At 38.5% G+C, this 16,461-nt stretch overlaps 1 protein-coding gene across 2 annotated transcripts in view; it reads right to left on the bottom strand.

Annotated features, from left to right (window-relative positions):
* The window catches only part of COL28A1 (collagen type XXVIII alpha 1 chain), a 79,578-nt gene that overhangs the window by 3,768 nt on the left and 59,349 nt on the right, over window positions 1–16,461 (bottom strand). For both annotated transcript variants that reach the window (XM_075419297.1, XM_075419295.1), the window contains exons 26-33: window positions 13,900–13,968; window positions 11,719–11,787; window positions 6,812–6,880; window positions 4,258–4,338; window positions 4,132–4,167; window positions 3,899–3,935; window positions 3,045–3,599; window positions 1,692–1,855 (exon numbers count right to left, since the gene is read on the bottom strand). In XM_075419297.1, coding sequence (XP_075275412.1) covers window positions 1,692–1,855; window positions 3,045–3,599; window positions 3,899–3,935; window positions 4,132–4,167; window positions 4,258–4,338; window positions 6,812–6,880; window positions 11,719–11,787; window positions 13,900–13,968 — 1,080 coding nt within the window. The remainder of the gene's footprint in view (window positions 1–1,691; window positions 1,856–3,044; window positions 3,600–3,898; window positions 3,936–4,131; window positions 4,168–4,257; window positions 4,339–6,811; window positions 6,881–11,718; window positions 11,788–13,899; window positions 13,969–16,461) is intronic.

Raw genomic sequence — 16,461 nt, 5'->3', positions numbered from 1 at the left:
TAATATTGTCTCATAGATGTGTCTTTGCCTGTATCAAGCCACGTGACAAATCACCCATTTTCCTATTTCTAGCTAACAGCCAGTTAATCATTAGAAATCTAGACTTCGCTTTGACAGAAGCGCTAAGAAGCCAACCCTGCTCTTCAAATTAAGACTATTATATAAAATTTTGCCTGTCTAGTGTTTTAGTATATTCAAGAAGATTTACAAGGATCTTAGTAACCATTAGTTGATTAGATCATTAATCCAACACGTTGATTACCTACTGAGAACAGGAAGGAATTTGATGCTATTCAGTATCTTCCCATTTACAGGCCACTAGTGACACAGTCAGTTTAAGAAAACTCTTTAGAATCATTGGGACTCTGAAAACTGAAGTCCAGGTGAAACGTAAATGTGCAGACAATTCATCCAGTCCTTTGCATATTGCATTTCTTCTCCAGGTCCACAAAAAGGCTGTATTTATTTCTGATAGTAATTCAACTGTTTTGAAGATTTGACTATAACCATGACCAGCCAGAACCAAGTGTGTGAGCATCTAATCACTTACAACTAATCCTATTTGTGATCCTTGTGACACTTTATAAAATCAGTATCTGTAAATCCAGGTTTACATTTATTTTCTTAATGATACAGAATGTCAAAATTGACCCTCATCTGTCACACAGATCTATCTGGAGGTATTACAAGCCCCAGAGCTAAATCAATCACACCTACTAAGGGAGCTCTCCTTCATAAAAATTAAACTGAATTTTGAAAGTGAACTATTTAATTATGAATGATATTACATAAACAATAATCCAAAGGATTAATAGTGGCTAATAGTGGCTAATCTATTGACTCCTCCACATTAGGTCAGTAATATTTAATTAGCTCCAATCTGTATGCAATTCACTGAATATTTAAACAGCAGTATCGTGGTCCACTATATCCGTTCCATGCAGCTATAGAGGTTTATACATCAAATATTTCCATAGTTTATTCAACAGGTTATAGGGCCAAGTAACGCTCAGTTTTTATGATCAGCTATTTTTAGGTAAAGCAATAAAAACACCCAAGACAGTTAGTGCTGATATACTGTAAAGTTGACAAATATCCTACTCTGATGCTAAGACAGTGGCTGAAAAATACCAAAAATCTAATAAGCTTTGGTGCAGCAGCACCGTGTTGGAGGGTAGACCCCCAATGTAGGGCAGTAGGAATTTAAAGCTGGAGAACGAAGAGTGACACAAATGAGGAGTCCTAGAAGTACAAGCCCAGTGTGGAAAGCAAAACAATATGGAAGGCTTAGTAACACCTGGAGAGTGCGTCACCATGACAAGAAGCATGGTACTAGCAATCAGCTTGCACATAAATAAATGCCTTATACACTACATATCTGCCCAAATACAGATGTATCTGCCAGATTTCTAACTCACTTCTAAGATGAATAAGAACGACAGAAAATGTGAGGACTATTGCCATTTATTGCAGCTAAGAAAGGGTATTGCCCTCTTTCTTCTGTAGGCTTGCTTCTGTTCTAAATGAGTTCACTCTAACTTTAAAAGTTTTGTTCAAACCTTTTGGTCTAGCCAAATGACACATTATTTACATACTAAAAAACTGGTGAATGGTGAAATAAAGAGTATTTCAATTCAAATAAAGACACACATCTTTTAAAAACATTTGATAACTGTTACTTGTTTACTTACTGGGTAACGGATTCCTTCTGTAGGGAGCGAAGTAGTCGTAGGTAACTGGCTATTAGTAACTTCATTAGCAATTTCAGATTCTGGACTTGGAGATACAACATCTTTTCTGGTGTAGACTTCAGACACATTCTCACAGATTTTTGTGATCAGTTTATTTTCAAGAGCTGAAATGTTAACAAAATGATGAAATTTATTAAGGGTAATCAAGAAAAATCATAATGATTCACCACAAGCTTTTAGTGCAGTATTAACCCTAAATCTTTAATGATAGTGACTGTGAACAACCATCTTCTGAAGTTATGTCAAAATGCAAATGTAATAGAGTAATGCACTCTCTGAATTATTTGATTTTAAGGCTCTTTCGTTCTTTTAAGAAGAAACAGATAAAAACACCAAGTCCCTTTTTCCAGCAGAAGTCATAGTTCAACAGTGAAGAAAAAAAAAAAAGCAGAGCAAAGGAAAGTAAGTGTTTACGTGTAAAAAGGAAAAAGAAAAACTAGGTGACCCATTCTACTTATTTGCACAAAAAATTCAGTGACTGGGAATACTTTTATGTTGAATGCTGGAGCCTGAGTCAAAGCCCTAAGTTTAATCGGAGCTGGGACCAGAACCTAGACCAGACTCTCTTCTCATGGTTTACGCCTTAAATCCAGATTTAACTCCATCCACAGGCTCAGCACAGCAAAATAAGTTTATGCTCAGGAAAAATATACTTTATAGGACTAGTCTGCACTTAGTCTAGATCAATGTACTTTGTTTTTCATGGGTAATTATAGGCTTCCTCTGGATTTTTTCCTGATTCCAACTGTGGCCACAGGATTTTTTCAAGCCACAGTTTGAAATCTACAATGTCCTGGCAGACCCCTTTTTCCCATGTGTGTTGCTCCACCACTTTTTCCCTAGAATCAGGATGAAAGCGTCAGTTTCCCTTTGGCTTTCAGAAAAAAACCCAAAAGAGTGCTTGTAAGAGATAGTGGAGGGACTCCAAGACTGGCAAAAGCCATATGAAATAGAGACAGAGAAGTTGTGTCAAGGTGAAAGGAAATGTGGGATGAAACCATGGCCCAGCACAAAAGGATTGTGAAGGAAGGCTGATGCAAACTCTCACAAAAGAGGACTGCCCCAAAGGCAGCTCAGAAAACTGATGTTCATTGTGTTTTATTGTTTCTGCAAGAGGTAAAAATTTGGCAAAGGTTTAATTTGCCCAAAGAGGAAGAGAAACAGAAGAAAGAGCTGCATCCAAAAGCGAAACATAAGCTGCCATTCAGCAGGCTGCCTTGCCTTTTGCGATGGGAAAGGCCAAAATTTATGTGCTTATTTCAAGTTTGCTCTTACTAAAACAGTTTCTTTTACCTGAAAGCGTCATGAAGTCATCTATCTGGTAAACATGTTCATCATCAGGGTCTGTTGCAATGAGCTGCATTTCTTTCAGAAAATCATCGTAATGAGGATCAGTCCTTTGAACAATCCCAATGACAAATATCTCGATATTCATAGCGTGGGCCTCTCTTACCACAGTATCCAGTCGTACTTTATCACGAGCGTCCGCTTGTCCATCTGTTATGACAACAGCCACTTTTCTTACTGCTGGCCGTGCTGCCTGAAACAACTGAATGGCTTCTTGGATAGCAGAAGCTGTGTATGTGCCTTCTCCTAAGTAGGGCATTTTATCAACAGCTGATTTCAGGTATTCTTTGGTTGTGTATTGCTTCAGAGAAGACACCAACTCCACTTTATGGCTGAAGTTGATAATGCCAATGCGGGTTGTAGCGTGGTTGGCCGATACCTTGTCAATGACTTGTTTCATAGAAGTTTTGATAATATTGAAGTTATCTGGTCCAACACTTTCTGAACTGTCAATGACAAATACTAGTTCCAGTGGTGTTACTCTACATCTGATACCACAACCTAGAAGAATAATCATTTCAGTCATTTTATAAGAAACCACCTTCATAAAAATGAATTGAACTCATATATCAGATTTACAGTCAGTTAAAGCTCAATTAGTGAATTAATTTATAGTTACTGATAAACAGAAACAGAGCTGGACCAAATTACTTCTAGTATAGTTCTGGCAACATAGCAAGCATTGTTTTCACATCAGTGGTATTCTTACACACAAACACGCAGAGGACAAACCCATTCAGTCAATATAAATTCAGTGTGTTCAATCAGAACTATATTTTTTTCCATATTGGAAAGCTTACCGCATATTTCATTGATAAGTCTGATAACTTCTTCTCTCTGAAAAAGAGTATTAATTAATTTGCTGTGTTCTCATTTTAAGAATGCTAAAATTTATTTATTTAGTTATTTATTTATTTTAAAAAGTGCAGGCAATGCAATGCCCCATAAATAATCTTGTGTAACATCACATAACCTTTAAATATTTTCCCAAAATAAATTCCTATCTTTTAAATTAATTCATGTACATACTTACTGAAAGACCAGGTTCACCTTTTCTTCCCCAAATTCCCTGAAAACATGTAGAATGAGACAATTAACACAAGCCAAATTTGTCTAATTTCTATTGTGTAAAATAAAATAATATGAAAATGTGTTTTACCTTTGGTCCTGGAGGTCCTGAGTCTCCAATCTCTCCTTTGGCACCTTTGCTCCCTGGATCACCTTTATCTCCATAGTCTCCCTAATTTGAAATAACCCAATTAAAGAGAGTCAGTAACTCCAGTTTTGTTGATAGTCAGAGCTGGTGTTCTGGTTCAATTAGCTTTTAAGATAAATTTTCTGATGCTTTTATTTTTTTTTGAATGGCTGGCTTATCCCATATGTATTATGAAGAGAACATCTAAAAACAGGCTCTCAGAGAAAGCAAGATGGGCAGTAAATATATCTTTAAGAACTTTTTATGAAAAATTACCTTAATTCAGAAGTGAGGGGTAAATACATCTTTATACAAATGTTGAGAATATATAATTTTTCACTCTTACTTTGATTTTCTTGAACTCTAAACCAACATTTATATTGGACCTGTGTTAATTCAGACCAGACCTATGGAGAGACGTAACTGCCTCAGATCAGCCAATGTACTGAGACTCACAGCAGCTTTGTCTAGAACCCGCATCAAAAACTGGGAGCTTGCAAACAACAGAGGCAAAGGCATGCTTGGACTGTTACATCCACTGTAAAGTACGTAGTTTCACATTTAGAAGCAATTCTGCACTTTCTTACTCAAGTGACTAAACCTCTCGATTTCCAAAAGAGAAAGGGTTCCACATTATGGTATTTCAAGATACATAATGCAGGTATGAAACATACTATCAAAAGATTCAGTCTCTAAATTACACATTTCTTCAAGAAGCAGATTGTGCAGGACATTTTTTTCTTCTCTCTGGAAGTTACTGACCACCTTGCATTTCACTTGAAATCTTACAGAATTTTATCTAAATTACTGTCCATTTTTATATTTATTCCTCATTATTACCCAGCGAATGGAATCACATAGATACCTTCCGTGTTACAGCGTTTGCCGTGGTGATTGCTATCAATTTTAAGGAACCCTTTTGACTCTCTCAGTCTGATTCCGATCTTACTCAAACTGGCATAAACCTGAAAATTGTACATAGCTCCTCCACAGCACTAAGAAAACCAGTCTCCACTAAGTGAGCTCTTGGAAGACAGTTTTATTCTATTTCACAAAATCATAACATCCAGCAAAGGATATTACTTTCCATTACCTTTCCATGAATTGAATCTAACCTCATCAAAGTTAATGACAGCATAAGAGGGAGCAAATATAATCTACTGGCCATGGTGGTGCTCCTACTGTCTTATACACTGAAACCTGATGTCTTTGTTATTTGGCACTTATATGAAATTCCTACTGAACTAAACCATGTCTTTTCATGTGTGACAGGTCTGCTATATTAATAACAAACAGAAAAATTGCGAGTATTTGGAGAGATTTACATTGGGTCATGAAGATTAGTCAAGATAGAAGATGAAGAACAGTAAAAATATTGCAATTATTATTATAGTATGCAGCATTTGGCATCTGAGAGAAAACAGAATTAGAAGGCAGAAATTTTAATCTGTGTGAAAGAGCTTGATGTTCACGGTTGCATAAAAGCTCCAAGCTGTAGTAGCTTGAATAATACAGAAGTCTAAGAAAGTGCTGTATAATGTGAGCTTGTGTAGACCATAGTACCATGAACATCATTAGTGCAAGCATCAAATGGCTGGGGCTCCGAGTGGGTACTGCTTGCCTCAGGTGACTACAGAGGGGATTGAATGCTTATCTGGTAACTTCCTAAAATTAGGGGGCCTGATCATCTCTGCTCTCCCGTGAAGACTACCATGGGTTTCTTTCTCAGGCTTTCCAGACAGACCCTTCACAATAAATTACGTATTTCAGCTATTAGTGCAGCTAATTATTGCAGAGGGTCTGCCCAGCTGGCCCAGGCATATGCTGTGGATTAAAGCTGGTGTATGGCATCATGCATTTACATCAACGCTCATTCCACCTGGGCACACCGCTCTCACTGGTGTATGCCCAGAGTTGATCTGCACAGCCACATTGACCGTGAGCCTTGGTTTGCTTTGGCTAGGCTGCTCCCATCAGAAGCTGCACATCTGAAAATCACTAATAAGTAGCCAAAGTATTTAAATTCCCTTTGTGCAAAATTTGTTAGATGGGAAGAGGTATGTGTAGGAAATTCTTACAAATTTTATATCAACCAGGAAGTTGTTGAGTAAGGAAAGATTCAGGCCTGGGCTTCAATCATTGTAAAAAAAAAAAGATGAGTCAAATAAAACTAAGCCCTTAAAAGACATTAGTCAAAAAGCAATTCTTATTTTGTCAAAGCCTGGCAAGTAAAAGGACATTTTGTAATACCTGAAAAATATCTAAGATAACTGAACACATAATTTGGCTAATATTGTTTTCCTGCCAACAGGCATGACTTCATTCTAGACCCTACTTCAGAGCCTGCTCCTTAATGACAATTAGGATTTTCACAGACTGCAAAGCTGACAGTAAGCAGCAGGCACTTGCCTTGCAATGTCTTTGCCTTCTATTTATCTTCAAAGACCTGTCACATGATGTAACCAATAAAGGAAGAAAAAAATTACCTTTTTTTCCTTACCACAAACCTAGGATTTACCTTTGGTCCAGGAAGGCCAATTCCTATTGATCCCTTTAGTCCAGGGAAACCTTGATTTCCTTTTTCTCCCTGAACAGAATGTGGAAAGTAAGTTTAACTGAAAATTAAAGTAAAATCTATGCTGTATCTACTCACTTTATAACATTCTGCATCATAGAGAAAGCCAGATATTTGTATTACGTGATGAAGCACATAATTTTCAAGGCAGAAGTGGTCTGCAGCTGGAGAAATGAGCAATTGGGTATGATTCAGAACACACATGAAGCCTTTATAAATATATAATGGAGAATGTATTCCTGATTAATTAAATGAAATATTGTCATTTCACTGAAACAGATGAAAGACAAAAGTAATCCCACTGAGGCTCAGATAGTTATTCATCCAGTTTACAAGCAGTAAAATGAACTCCAACACAAAGGTTCTCTAGAAATACAGACTCAGAATCTCTGCAGGGTTGACTCAGTTTTTCTAGGCAAATAAAAAGACATCTCTGCTTTCCACAATGTGGAGAGCAGAACATCTTTCTGCTGGTACTTCAAAAGACAATACCAGTCCAGCTAGAAAGTTCAAATTTGTTTATAATGATTGTTATACATGCCCGGCTGCATGCACACAGACTTGAAAAGCAAGTTTGTGCTAGCAGTGTGGGCATACAACATGTTATAAAATATAGCTGTTATAAAACACATACAGAAAATCCTTCACAGCATCTGGCTTCCAGAAACCTTCCTGCTTTATTTAATAGGGTAACACAAATTTTTTTTTCAGATCAAATGCTGTATACACTTTAAACACAGCTAGAGGTGATTATATTCCCTGGTACATAAATGTTTCACCATAATTCACATTACATATATAATTCACATAACAGCAGGGCCAGGTGCAAATACCAAAACCAGCTCCAGAGAATGTCAATGAGATCAGGAGCAGTCATCACCTGTACCAAACCTAGCCTATGAGATGCAAGTACTAAGTCAGTTAGTTTTATTTTTCAGTCAAGAGTTCTCAGACTGTCTAAGTAAAGCATCTTTTACTAATACTTGTGTAGCTGCTCACAAATGGGCACAAAGGGGTTATATTTCTCGTAACGGGCAGAGAAATACAAAAATGTTTCCAAATTTATCAAGGAAGCCAAAGGCCCAATAGTGCAGCAGGACTGACCACTGACCATCCTGCTGTGCTGGGTGGGGCTTACGGATTTCTGCAGGTGGAGAAGCAGCTGCTCAGCGCATAGCCAAGGTGACCTTCTCCTCCTTGTACTCCAGGCTGCTGACTCCCATGAGTTGGGAGCTCACCCGGAGTTAGACAATGAGGTGCAGCTCCTAGAAGAGGCAGTATACCAGGAATCATGGTCCATGGATGGTTTTCCCTGTCTAAATTCCAGGTTTGACTGAGGTCTTGCTGAGATGGAAGCTTCTGCTTGCACGTGGGTGTGTTGTGGTCTTGCCCCATGCCAGGCAAAGGCACCCACTGCACTCCACCTATCACATCTCCACTGGAGCACTGCCTTTACAGCCCTGCCCTACGGGAGCCTCTTGGTCCATTAGCCCTAACTCAGGGAGCTAAAATGCTCTGCTCGTTATCGGGGGTACCTATCACTGACCTGCTAACCAGCAGCCTCTTGCCCCTGTAAGCAGAACTTCTCCCCTTCCCTTCTCCCCAATTTCTTACAGCAGCAAAAAATTCAGACACTGTTACGTAGACTCTGGAGAGTGGAAAAGAAACCGTGATGCACCAAATCACATTGCTAATTCACTAACAGAAAAAAGAGAAGAATTTCCTGCAAATAGGAAATGCTCCTCAGGCAATGGGATACACAAGGCGCTTTATTTTGTGCTGTTGTAGGAACACGCAATGACTACTTAATCTAATTTACTTTAAGTCACTTTTTAGCAGGATTGTGTTTCCTGGGTCTTTCATGTAGGTTGTTAGTGCAAATGGCTTTTAAACACAGTGAAACGGCGTGCCAGCTTGTTTCAATGTCTGCTGTCCCACTCTGGAACCGACTGCCCTTCCTGACCAGGGGCATCACGCAGCTTCCTGATTAACACCTCTGCAGATGTGCAGAGCACATACACATGGAGCAGAATTAGGATATGCTGTCTATCCCAGTGGTTCTTCACTAATAATAAATGTCAGATCCGTCAAAACCATATTATTTACTGCTACCATTTGTTACAGCCCATTTGACATGGTTAGGATGGAGTTCAGGCAATGAAAACTGAATGAGAACTACTGTTCTGAAAAAATCCATACCTGTACAGCTGACACTTCTCATAGGCACACATGTGAGTTTTATCCTTTAAAACATCAACTGCAGAACAAACTCCTGCTTCCTCTACTTGTGCAATCAATCAACATAAGAAGGATTTATCATAGATACCATAACTGAACATTTAGTAAAAATCAAGAAGTATGCTGTATTAATTTAAAAATATTTATTGCTTTGCCAGTTCAATCCACATACATAATTAAATTTGAACTTGACCATCAGTCTTATCATAAAAAACAAAGTGGTATGCACGTAAAAATGCAGACCCTTGGATCCCTGACCCTAATATCCTGCTAGATTACTGATCAATAAGCAGACTTCTATGTAAAAATGTCATTCTATGAACTAAGTTCAGATCTGAGAATGTCTAGACTGTGGTTTTGAAAGGAAACCAAGCATAAAAAAGAGAAGACCTGTGAATGTAGCTATCAACATAAAGTTATTCCAAAACCATCTCATTTTTGACATTCCATTCTTACCATATGCAGACTAAGCTGTATGTATATAAAAAAAAATACTTGGAGTGATATTGATAGTTCAAATGCAGGAATACAGTAGCTTTAAGCTGATGAAGTGGCCAAAAAGAATGAAGCTTGACATGGCTGTGAAGAGATAAAAGGACAGAAGAGACAGATAGAAGTGCAACAAGCATCACCGTACGGAGGAAACAGGTACTACAGGAGCAAGACAGTTGCCAAAGTTGTTCAGAAGGAAGTTGTTCTTAAGAATTATATAAAAATAATCATAATCAAAAAAAGTAGTTGGTAAGGGAAGAGAATTTAAATGACAAGACTGTGGCTACGCAACTCGTGGAATGCTTCAGAGACAACACCAGCTGAGTTGGATCTACCACATCATTACAGTTTTGGTTTCAAACCCAAAGACAACGACCTTCCACAGCCAGAGCACGTGTTACTTTCCTGCATCCCTGCATTCCACAGCCTTATATCACAAACATGACTTTGTCTGACAGTGTGTGTCAGTGGACCGTGTTCTTCCACTGGAAAACTTCCACGACGAAACTGAGTTCTCTACACTTCTAAAATATGCTTTAGATATTTATTCATAGCAGTGCCAACGTAATATCCAAAACTCTGTGTGTATCTATACATAGCTAGACAGACAGATAGGTAGATAGATGCATATGTGCACACTGAGTGTATTTTGACTAACCTTTATCTTTTGTCAGGAACATAAAAATATTACATAATCTGTATATATTTTCATGTGTCACCAGATGCCTTTGATTGCTGAAACATTTCTGTTCAGAATGGCAATTGCACTTATATAAATAACCTCACATACCCATAGAATCAACGAAGATACATCCCAAGTATTAGATTCTGGAAACACATCAGAAATGTCTATTAAAGCCAGGCAGGAAATAGTTTTCCTATACCAGAAAGCCATACGGAGATGGCAGAAATTTTTCTCTAACCATGTAGAGATCTCTGTCTAGGAAAGTCCTGAGATGAGATAAACCAGAATCTGTTAAAGACAGTTATGCAATAAGGAGCAAAAAAAGAACACAGTAAAGTATGTTTTTATGCTATGAAACACTTCACAGTGAAAAAAGGAAGGGCTCTCTGCAGTATAAAAAGGGAAATGATTGAACATAAATATAAAAATAGAAGACATTGAAGCTGGAATTAGAGCAAGTACTGAACAAAACAAATTCAGAAGGAATCAGCGCTTTTCTGGTAAAGCTTGTATGAAGTAATTCTGTGCTGAACCAAAGTAAGGTTCTCCTCTGAAACATTTTGCCAGCAAGGTACATTTTAATGATTTTTTTGTTGTGTTTTGTTTCAGCATGTCATTATTTTCCAACGAAAACCTATTTTGTCAATGAATTCCCTGGTGGCTTTAGTGTCTATAGCCAACCGCAGTATAGAGAGGTATCTTTCCCAACCCAACTAAAACAGTGCCCCTCTTACTGAATCACTGGTGGTTTGATAACCTAGAGCTGAAGAGCTGAGCATGATCCTGATCTGGGGAAATAATCATATGCTCAACTTTAAGCACACTGATTTAAGAGAAATAGGAGAAACTTGTGTTGTTCTCCATTAAAGCCTCCAGTTCTAATAATTTTCTTCTACACATTTATGACAAGGTGATTTATTAACTTTGAATATTCAGAACGCATTACCACGTTTGTGTTTCTCCTTATAAGGAGAGAAGTTGTGGTTATGGCTGGAACTGGGTGAGTAAAACCCTGATTAAGAGTATGTGGGAGACTGGCTAATTTCTTATACATTCCTATATGTGTTGTTTGACTTATTTTGACATGGTAGATCTCTGTTACTGTCTTTTACAAGGGCATCCAGAGTAAACCTTGGATGTTTTCTTTGGAGTGTCTTTGAATCTAAGTAAATCAGTAAGATGTGGCAGACATGAGACTTTTTTTCCACATTAAATATAACGACAAGAATAATAGGAGAGCAATCGGGTGCCACCAATACTGAAAACTCAACAGTTAAAGTAAATACCATATACCTTATGAACAAGAAGATAAAATACACAACGAATATTTGCAGGAGTCCACTGACTCAGTGGCAAAGTGAAAAACAGACAATGAATCTCCTTAAGAGACAGTTTTGAGAAGAAACTGGTCAGATATCACATTAAACTGGATTACCTTGCTTCCTTGTATGCTGTCACCAGGGGGGCCAGGCGGACCAGGCAAGCCTTTCTGTCCCATAATACCCTATAATAGTCAGTAGGGCAAAAAAAGAAGAATTAGGAGGTAAACTCTATTCCTGGTAACACTAAGGAAGTCATCTTCATCTCAAAGTCACTTCAAGCAAAAAGTAAAACCATGTCAAAGACTCTAGTTCTGATTCTTCTTTGGTTTACAGCTTCTCACTGTGGGCCTTAGTAACTATGCTTGGCAAGTTCCCAGGAAAGCAAAGGAACAAATGAGATGAAAATAATTACAGAATAAAATTTGTCCTTGACACAGTGTGATATTTTACCCAGTTTCTCCCACATAGAAACCAACAGAAACCATCTTTATACAACAGCTTCGTGCAACCACTGCACACAAGGGAAGCACAGCAGTGGAGGCACAAAGGACCCGAGCAATAAAACCCAGCGCGAGTAAATCTGCCAGGCGTGTTAGCTAGTTCTTGTGCACCCTGTACCTATGCCAAGCCCCTGCAGTGCCACAGACTCTGGGAGCACCAGTCATTCAGAAAACCCTAAGTGGGAGGGGAGGAGAGAAAAGCCAAAGCAGCACCTGCTGCTTTGTGTCGATACAGTCAGAGCCAGGTAAAGCCCTTGTGCTTTGGAGCAGGCTAATCTAGCATTTCAAAGTAACAAAGTGAAGCATATCCCTCTGATTACATCAACATTAAGTGTTTGGTTTTCTTTTTTTTTTTTCCTTTATTTTTAGTTGAAAAAAGCTCTTGAAATTTGACAAGTTTCATAAAGATTTCTGTACAGTTCAGGTTGGATTTTTGATTACCGTCTTATAATAAATCATCATTGTGCTCCAATACAGTAAATGGAATTCAGTCAGTGGTATGTAAATTACCTACCTTTTGTATATGTTGAATACTTAGGCAGAAGTATATCAAAATTATTAAATAGAAATATATAGCTCTAAATATTTAACTTCTAGATATTAGTGATGTTTGAAAAGTTATCATTCTTACCTGTGTAGACAAAAAAATTGCCACAAACTTTGACAGAATCTCTTGTGAAAAATACTGTTAATCTATACATCTATAAGCAGGGATTCACACAAAATGTTCTGCTAAACAGCTTATCTCAAGAACTAGATGCTACAAGCAGGTCCTCACCCTTGAAAACAAAATATGGTTTCCCCACAGAGAACAGATTTTTCATCCTCAAAGGCTGTGTGGAAGCAGCACACAGCGTCACACATTTGTAGGATTTTGACACTCAGTCCAAACTAACTTTTTTTACACAGACTGTGTCTGTATGGTTTACCAAGGGACTGAAATTGCTGCAGTTTTCAGAAAGCAAGGCCAGGTCAGACATGCATCCTGAGAAAATATTCATGCTCTGTCACTCATTGCATTTCTGTAACAGGTTGGTAGTAGCAATGTTTCTCCGTTCAGGTACTAGCTTATTCACAATGGCAGTGGAGACTTCTCTTAATATCTCGACTAAGGAAATCACAGAAAAAGTTACACAGGCATATCTATTTTTAACTGAAGTTAAAGTGGAGAAATATATACAATGTTTGTCCTCATTGCCTTTGTGAAAATAGCTGATGGATACACCTATAATAAAGAGATCCAGGTATGCATTGAATTCCTTTTCTTACCAGTACGTCCTTCTTAATTATAAATCACTTTAGTAGAGGGTGGAAAAAATTGCCCAGATGTTGCATGCTGGCTGCTTATAGAATTAACTTTTTGTTTTCATGTTTCTTTCCTACTGGTTTTACTAACGAAATTAATTGGACTCAATTGCATTGAGCAAAAATTACAAACTTGAAATTCATATTTAATGTATTTTCCACCACAAATGAATCTCTCAGCAATAGAAGAGATACAAACAGAAGAAACACATCATTTAACTGATTTATCAGCCTGATAGTTCTGTTCAATTTCCAGCTGTAATCTCATAAATTTTAGCTGCAAACGCAGTTTTCATCCAGTCAGTATTCCTTCCTAATCTGGTTGGTACAAGTTTATGTTCAGTGCCCATGTTTTTACTCTTGAATTCTCCTACGGTTGCATCAATGTAAATCAATAACTGATGAAGATATCTGGGTGTCTGAGAGATGAGAGTCTGCCAGCCAGCATCACAAAAGAGCACAAAAACTTCAACATGGCATCATACCAACCTTGGGACCAACCGTTCCGCTTCCCCGTGGCCCTGGGGGCCCTGGATACCCTCTCATTCCACGGTCCCCCTGAAAACAGTCACAGAAATGTCAGTGATTTATCACCTATTAACTGTTACATCTTTCATCCACTTAGGAAGCAGTCAGTCAAACTACTGAGTTTTAAAACAAAACAATTGTTACATACATAAATGATTGCTTTATAGAAAGATATATGTAAAAAAAAAAAGCCCCAAATGCAGGCACCCACATTATTTAAGCTCTAGGTGAAGAACATTCTTTCCCAAGCAAAGGTCCATGTGATCAAAATCACCAACAGAGATAGGACCCTAATTTGCAAACTTTTCAGCTACAGAAGAAAAAGAGAAGCAAACTCATCTGGAAACAACACCGTTTATCCACCATGTTCTGGAGGGGCTTGCCAGGATGGACAGGGAGCTTACCAGTAGGACCCAACAGTGATTTTGCCCTTCCCTGATACTGTGCTGGTGCTGAAACTAGAGACATTTAATTTCCGGAACTGTCAAACTAATATGTTTATGAAAACTAAATGAATTTTAATAGCATTTATATACAAGAACAAAAAGAACCGACCTTTCTTTGTTTTCTTAAAAAGCCTTAATGCGTATATGTTCAGCTTGATTTCTTAAGGAAACGAAGCTTAAGTGATACTCTGCCTGTGTTTCTGCTTGTCTGTGTCAGTCCTCTTTTTCTCCCAGTATATTTTGAACCTATCAGTTGGTTTCAGCCAAACTCATCAGCAATGTAGAGGCCTTGAGCATATTCATTTTTGACAGTTTTGGGGATAAATGGAGGCTGGGTAAAAGAAAGAGATTCAATTTATGCTTTTAGTGGGGAAAACAAGCCCCGAAGGGGCACATCCCTGGAGCAGCGGGCAGGGAGGAGGCAGCAGCTGGCTGGCCAGGGGGATGCGGGCATCACCGAGCCCGGTGCAGCCTCTCAGGCTGCAGGCAAGCCTGGTGAAGGAGACGGGGGTCAGGGAATGTTACTGTCAGGGGGAAGGCACGGGGGCATAAGAGGCAGTTTCATTTTCCTCAGTCCATAAATGTGCAAATGAGGGAACAGACACACATTCAGCACGTGATCACTAGAAAACTCCCATCAGTCTGAAAAGAAAAAAGAAATCTATAACTGATAAGTTATAGATGCAGAAAATTCTGAATCAGGTCTAGCAAATGTCCTGAAACCTACGCCTGTGCAGGCAAGTGCAAAATAAAGAAAAGTTCTGATAAGCTATTGATCATCCAATATATCAACAACAGAGCCAAGAAGAAATTCTATTTGTTGAAAAAATAAAAATTAATTATAAAAATATTAATGATAAAAACTCTTCATTGTAGTTGATTTCCCACTTGGAAAAGCTATAGAAATGTCTGTGCCTGCAGAGGGAGCATTCTAACTAGAAGAGAGGTGGAAGTATGAATCACACACATCCCAAATGACACTTGAGCTGGGGTAGGTGAAAAGAGACAACATATCAAACTCATTAAAAAGGAAGGAAACAAGAGTACTGACTTCCTTTACCTTCCAGGAGGAGTGTGTGCAGTCATTACAATGACTGCTTTTAGGTGAAATGCTGAAGGTACAATCTCTAGCGAGAGATCACTCCAATCTGTGCTTTTTATATACGGCTATGATACTCTCATGCTAAGTCCGGACACGTGTGCTATTTATGTAAATGTATTAGAGCCCAAACTATCCTCAAGTTTGATGGATTTGGAGAGGTGGGAACTCTGAATCCAAAGGCTAAGGCTTAGATTGAGCTTATAATGCTTTCCCTCTTCAAGTAACATTTGGCTTCTGAATTTATTTTCCATTCCTCTTTCTTCCAAAGCACTGGAGACCGGCCAATTTGAGTCAGGACATAGGCATGGTGCATGGAAGCTCTTAGCTTTAAATTAGTGGGTCATGCTGATTGGGTTAAACTGATTGCGGTGTTCAGCCAGGAGAAAATTTCTCCCTCATTGATCAGAGAGGGGAGTTTCTTGTTTTCATCTGGTCTGGTTTGGAAAAGCAAACTAAAGAGAGAGCTAGTCTCTTTAGTAGTGTTATTCTTCTTCAGATGACCTGAGGCTTATATCATACCTTCCCTGCTAATGCAAAGAGCCAAGATATTGGCAGTGCCCTTTAACTTTTTGCCTCCACTCCACCCCACCCCACCCCCAAACTCTAGCTATAAACTCTTACACATTACAATCTTAAGTACTTGAAGATTGTAGCGCTTAAGTCTGGTACACAGTGCTGGGAAATGCCCCTCTGCAGTGGGATGAATGGTAGATATTCTTGATCTTTTACAACATGCTCGGTTTCTCAGTTCCTCCTGCAATCATTTTCTTACAATTAGCCTGAGATTTTCACATTACTAGGAAATACTGAGAGTCCAGGCAAATGTAGTCATCTTCCTATTTAGTACTATCTATTATCAAAGGAATAACTATTGGTCCTCAGTGTCCCCACAAACCATAATCCAACCTTCAGCTGTTTGTAGGAGAACACTTCAAGAGCAGAAGTTGCACAGAGCAGCGAAAGCTTTCCCTGCCC

The sequence above is a fragment of the Opisthocomus hoazin genome, chromosome 4 (genome assembly GCF_030867145.1).
Source record: "Opisthocomus hoazin isolate bOpiHoa1 chromosome 4, bOpiHoa1.hap1, whole genome shotgun sequence".
Classification (NCBI taxonomy): Eukaryota; Metazoa; Chordata; class Aves; order Opisthocomiformes; family Opisthocomidae; genus Opisthocomus; species Opisthocomus hoazin.
This window is presented reverse-complemented; position numbering and strand designations above follow the sequence as displayed.